The sequence below is a fragment of the Corticium candelabrum genome, chromosome 11 (assembly GCF_963422355.1).
Source record: "Corticium candelabrum chromosome 11, ooCorCand1.1, whole genome shotgun sequence".
Lineage (NCBI taxonomy): Eukaryota > Metazoa > Porifera > Homoscleromorpha > Homosclerophorida > Plakinidae > Corticium > Corticium candelabrum.
In genome coordinates this window covers 7,035,327-7,041,226 of record NC_085095.1, presented here as the reverse complement: position 1 = coordinate 7,041,226, position 5,900 = coordinate 7,035,327, and the positions used below count along the sequence as shown (strand labels likewise).

Genomic DNA, 5,900 nt, shown 5'->3' with positions numbered 1-5,900 from the left:
TCCTTGGTGAGGGTTTGCCTCCAATCAATTTGTACTTGTCAAATCCAGTCTCTTCCTAATAAACTCGGGCCAGAGCTTGCCACTACAACAAGTGGAAGAGACAATCGGCGTCCGTCTGGAGTGTCTACCCACACTTTCAGCTTTCCACATACAGGTACCGATTCCCCAGTATATGTCTTCAGAGTCTTCTTTGTATCTTTCAATGGTGCTTCACCTTTTCTTCTAGACTGACTTCCATGTTGCTTTGCTCACAATACTGACACTCGCTCCCATGTTTGTTTCCATCTCCAGTGGCTGTCCTTGTACAGTCAACGTTGTCTTCATAGGCTTCTCTTTCCTTTGTGTAACGTGTGAATATTGCCACTAATCCACTCAACCTCCTCGTCCTCATTTGTATCTGACTGCGCCTCCTCGTAGCCGATTTTGTATGTACCTCTACCACTGTCCTCTTTCTGAGCCATTTTTCTTATTGTGCAACAAACAGCCTTCGCATGCCCAATTTTGCCACAACCGAAACATGACGTTCTTGAACCAGCACTCGAACTGTTTGTGTCCCTGTTTACCACAGCGATAACAACAACCGGATATCCTGTCAGTTGGTCTGTTACTTGCTTTGGGTACTCGCTTCTGTAACTGGTGTATGGACACTCCTTTTGGGTTGCCAGGTGTACTCATTGCTTCCTTCTGCTTTAGCTCTGCAGTATTCTTTTTGGCTGTTTCTTGTGCAATCGCTAATTCATACGCCCGCTTGAATGTCAGCTGTTTTTTCTGCCAATAGTCATCGCTGTATACGGTCATTCGTTATTCCTACAACTAGTCAGTCTGATATCTTGAAATAGATCAACTTGAGTTAACAGAAAGACCGGCTGAGCGCGTGCTAAGGACTCATTTACCTGTGACACTAACACAATATGGAAAATGATGGTAGGACATAGGACAATGTTCCACCAAATGTTGGGACGTGTTTGGACAAAACATCCATCTATATACACATATATGATAGTGTAAACCTTGTCTCTTAGCACGTTATGGTTTTTCCAGTGGTGTAACTGTTAATTTCATGAACTTAGGTGCCTCCTAGCATGCTTTATTCAGAGAAAACCTCAGTTGCCTTTAATGCCTTTTCTCTCTTGGAAGTTGGTTGTAAAACTTTACATGCAAAATGATTATTGGGTTCAGTCTACACCATATGTACTTGTTCACTCAATATTTTGTTTTGCTTAACAAATTGTTGTCGTATGTACTTGCAGAAGTCACAATTAAGGAAGTCGACATATCAGGAACTTCAGTCACTCATCTTCCTAAGAAATTCGTCTTTAGCTCCAAACTAGAGAATTTGGAAGTGGATGGATGCCCATTAGTGTTTCCACCTATTGAAGTGTGCAGCCAAGGCATTGATTTTATAAGAGAATATTTCCATGAGCTGAATGCGGTGGGTGGAGTGCGACGTGGCAGAATAAAGATTTTAGTGATGGGAATTACAATGGCAGGAAAAACAAGCTTCGTTGAAGCACTGGAGAGTGGTAAACCATTTCTGGCAGAACCCGATGAGAGAACTATAGGGGTAGTAGAAACAGTGATGAATCTGGATTATAAAATAGAATGCAAACTCATTGACAGTGGTGGCCATAGGGCATACATGCTAACTAACCAGCTGTTCATCAGTGACAATTCATTGGTATTGATTGTTGTTGACAGCAATCAGTATAAGTTCACTCAACAATGTTTTCGACAAAATATTGCAGATTTCCTGCAAGTTGTGTATGACAGAAACAGCAGAGCTCACATTGCTATTGTTGTCAGTAAAGTTGATCTGATGGTCGACATGTCAAGAGATGAAATGAGTAGAAAGTGGAGTAAACATCTGGACACTTGTCTACGTCAATTCTTGAAGATCAGACAAGCTGAGATTGATCGAACGAAACGAATCATTGCAGCTGGTGATTTTCCAAACAAATACATATCAGAACGTCTTCACTTTTTTGACTTTCAGCGAATAACTGTTGAAAAAAATGTTCTATTGACGAGTGCAGCTACACATGAGGGAGTGGTCAGTGTGAAGAATCATTTAAGAGAACTGTGTGGTAATGAAAGGCTGCTGCCTTCACTGCACACAGAGTTGCCGTTGTCATGGGTGACTGTAGAAGACAAGTTGATTACTTCTAAACCTCAAAAGTCTGTCCCCATTACAGATGTCTCTTATGCAATGCAACTGTGTGTAGAGCATGGACTGACAGAAGAAAGCTGTCGTGAGTTGCTAAACTATCTGAACCAGGTAGGAAGCATTCTGTATTACTCTCATCACCTGACTTTAGCAGAAGTTCTCTTTCCTGTACCACCGTTTGTGGTCACTTTACTGAAAGCTGTTTTCAGACATGATCACGAATCTTTAGAATATGATTATCGGTTTATTGGGGCAGATGTAGGTCCTCAGAAGTTTAAGGAGATGAAAAAAGATCTTGTTTTTAATGGAATTGCTAGGATATCTATGCTGCTGGCACTGTGGAATGAGTTCCATCTTACTGCAGATCGTCATGTTGACGTGTTCATTAAGCTTTTTCTTGCTCTCGACTTTGGTTATCTAACTGGCTCATCAGATGATGTAGTTCAGGAACTGGCACACGCTTTGGGAAGACATCAGATCACTTTAACTCCGCCAAGTTGCACCAACCCGACATCAGATTCATCTGGTCACACAATAGAACAAAATCGTCTTCAAGAGCAAACAGACAGTTGCAAAGAAATGATTTCTAAGCTAAAACAACATAATGTTGGCTTGTTGTTGCCATGGTTACTCAATGATGAGAAACCAGAGGATGTTAGTAAACTTTGGCCTCTAGATATACCACATGGAGTCATGCAAGTTGCAGTCGAATACTCATTTGCATATGATTGTCCATTGGGGTTGTTTGAACGACTGTCTGCTCGTTGTCATCGTCACGCCAATTTTTTCCGTCACTGGAGCAGTGGACTGCTGATGCGTTATGGTGCAGTGACTTTGCATTTCAATTGCAGCAAGAATACTTCACCTGGCTCTATATGTCTCAGTGGTAGAGTAGTCAAGTCACATCACAGTGTTGGCAGATTGTGGCATGTTCTTCTTCGTTGTGTGTCAGATATGGAGGATCTTCTCCAGTCTGTTCCTGGTGTTCTCCCTGATAGATTCATCTACAGTGGAAGTTCTTCTACGAGTACAAAGTGTCCCCTCAATCAATGTATCTATTTGATACCAGATGAAACATGGGGACCGTTTGCAGTAGACACTGTAGCTGGAATATGCAGTGCAGAGATGGTAAAACATGAGCAAGCAATAAAAGAAGGTAACAACATGTATGAATACTGTTTGTCACGTAGAGTGTATATGTTTGTATTCATTTAGTGTGTCCAAGTGTAAAGAAAGGCATTCCTCTTTCTCAAGTTTTGTCCTCTAAACATGCAACTCCAGTAAATCAAATGGATCTCCAACTGATAGCAGTAGATATTGGAGAGTCCTTGCGTAACCTAACAAGTATCATATTTGGTACTGACCAGTCTACGTTATCGAAGCTACAGCAAACCATTTCTGACTCCAGTTTTGTCCAGGCACCGGCATTCTGCATATTAAGTGAGTGGTTAGAGTTAAGAGACAACCAATTGATGGCATGTGAATTGTATGATGCTCTACTTGTTGCTCGCGTTCCATCTGAACCTCAAAAGCATTTGAGTTACTTGATGTTGCCTGATGCAGCATCTGAGAAGACAACTCCACCTGGTGACTCTGACAGGGTCACTCCACTCATCAAAGAAATAGTAGCTGAAAACGTTGGACATCGCTGGCATGAACTAGGTATATACCTTAGTGTTTCAGAAAGAGTCCTATGGGAGTGTGAACGACAACTTTACACATACAAAGAGAAATTACATAAAGTTTTGTCAGCCTGGACAGATCAAACCCAACATGCTACAGTTCAGCAGTTGTTGGTCGCTTGTGATAAAGCTGGAGTGGGAGGAATAGTCAGGAGAGAGATTGAATCTAAGCTTGGCACAAATTGATTAGAACACGAGTCATACAGAGTGATAATCGTATCCATAACAATTGTTGTTTGCTCTGAAATAAAGAACTAGTTATCTATATGTGGACGGGAAAAGGGAAATAAGAGAAACAAGACAACACACTTTGCTTGCTGCGAACCAACAGCCTTATTGTTGTGTGCAGCTACAATATATGTAGAAGATTATCATCCAGGAGAAATATCATCAGAAAGTAAGAAAATTTTGATGACAGTGGATTGTTTGTGAACAAGATGGTTATTGATAGGATGACACAACTGATTGAAATTACACGCAAAGCAATGATGTAACTGCCCGAGAACAAGGTAACATTATTGAGTTGGATGACATACTGTTGGTGCATCTGTTGAGTTCAAATGTGTATGCATGAGTGTGAGTGGAAAGGAAACAATTGTAGAGCAACACAAATACAGACAGACACACAAGCAACAGACATACAAAAACAGAGACATACAACTGAGCACAAACAGTCACAAGATAGTTAGAACATAAATCGACCACTTAAGTGTCTCTTGACTCACATATTATTCAGTATATCAAATACACACCAATGAGACGTTGATCGTGTCTGTAGGTTCACTTCAACTTGATCATCTCTGATATTTCATCATTGACTGGATGTGGCAGGATGTCAAGCAGCCACCAATACGTTCATTTATGTCGACTTGTACAGCATGATATCACACCACGAGGGAAGGACAGACACACAAACCTCAGCCTCTTCTTACAAGATGAACACTCATTATAATGGAAGTTATTGTACAAATAGTGTATATAGAAGATACAGTAAAGACAAAAGTTTAGTTGTTTTGTATTGAACTGCTGATAGCTATTTGAAATTGAATCTCAGCTTCACCAGATAACGCATCTTGATCTACAAGAAAACATCGTGTCACCCTCATGTGTCTATGGAAGTCAATATTTGCATTTAATGTTTCTAATTATTTATGTATTTAATTAATTAATTTTTATTTATTTAAATAATTAATTATTAATTTTGTAATATTTTATCTCCAATATCAACAATGCTGTAAACATGGAAACATGTTAAATTGAGGACACACGTCTTAGCTAATCATGACAGACACAACAAACTCATGCCTGTTGTCCATATCAGACACAGTGTACGCATGTATATATGCATCAGGATTCTAGTCGACCAACTCTCACTCACTTTAGTGACTACACAACAAATTCTTATACTAATTATATTATTTTGTATTATATTAAATATCAATAATAATTAATTATATTATAGTTATTAGTTACTAATTAATCATTATTTGTTTTATTGATAGATGGAGTTATGTATTACATTCGTGCATCTCACCTGCTTCACATCATATACGACGTACTCTACGACGAAATACAAATGTTGGTCTGTTGTCTGTGGCTGAAAGGTGCGTAGGACGGTTGACTCACCGTTGTAGTTCAGTGTGTAGCCGTGTGGGTTATGTACTTTGGTATCACAAGTTGGACTGAGAGGAACGACACAACCATCAGACCTGCACAAATATAATTTGTATGTATGTGTGTGTCTGTCTGCCTGTCTATCTGTGCTATCTGTCTGTCTGTCTATCCGTTTGCCCATCTATCTGTCTGTCTATCTGTCTATCTGTCTATCCATCTATCTGTCTGTCCATCTGTCTATCTGTCTGTCCATCTATCTGTCTGTCTGTAAGTCTATCTATCTGTCTGTATGTCTATCTGTCTGTCCATCTATCTGTCTGTCTGTAAGTCTATCTTTCTGTCTCTCTATCTATCTGTCCATCCATCTGTCTCAATCGATTCAATCTATCTCCTCACATTGTGTGTATATTCCCTGGATTAGGTGCAATCCTTCCTTTCCC

General features: G+C 39.9%; 3 protein-coding genes across 3 annotated transcripts in view; 2 read left to right on the top strand and 1 right to left on the bottom strand.

Moving 5' to 3' along the window:
- Nucleotides 1–911: 911 nt before the first annotated feature.
- LOC134187244 (malignant fibrous histiocytoma-amplified sequence 1 homolog) lies at nucleotides 912–3,054 on the top strand. The gene is made up of 3 exons (XM_062655361.1): nucleotides 912–924; nucleotides 1,251–2,992; nucleotides 3,049–3,054. Exons 1-3 carry the CDS (start codon nucleotides 912–914, stop codon nucleotides 3,052–3,054), a joined length of 1,761 nt encoding a protein of 586 aa, XP_062511345.1.
- On the top strand, nucleotides 2,992–4,928 carry LOC134186484 (uncharacterized). Its single transcript, XM_062654465.1, has 4 exons — nucleotides 2,992–3,320; nucleotides 3,380–4,243; nucleotides 4,298–4,355; nucleotides 4,625–4,928. Exons 1-2 carry the CDS (start codon nucleotides 3,119–3,121, stop codon nucleotides 4,030–4,032), a joined length of 855 nt encoding a protein of 284 aa, XP_062510449.1. The 5' UTR covers nucleotides 2,992–3,118; the 3' UTR covers nucleotides 4,033–4,243; nucleotides 4,298–4,355; nucleotides 4,625–4,928.
- LOC134187243 (poly [ADP-ribose] polymerase 2-like) overlaps nucleotides 4,880–5,900 on the bottom strand; it is a 5,864-nt gene continuing 4,843 nt past the window's right edge. Inside the window, exons 9-11 of the mRNA XM_062655360.1 lie at nucleotides 5,857–5,900; nucleotides 5,381–5,555; nucleotides 4,880–4,924 (exon numbers count right to left, since the gene is read on the bottom strand). The exon at nucleotides 5,857–5,900 is cut by the window's right edge and continues 81 nt beyond it. Coding sequence (XP_062511344.1) covers nucleotides 4,880–4,924; nucleotides 5,381–5,555; nucleotides 5,857–5,900 — 264 coding nt within the window. The remainder of the gene's footprint in view (nucleotides 4,925–5,380; nucleotides 5,556–5,856) is intronic.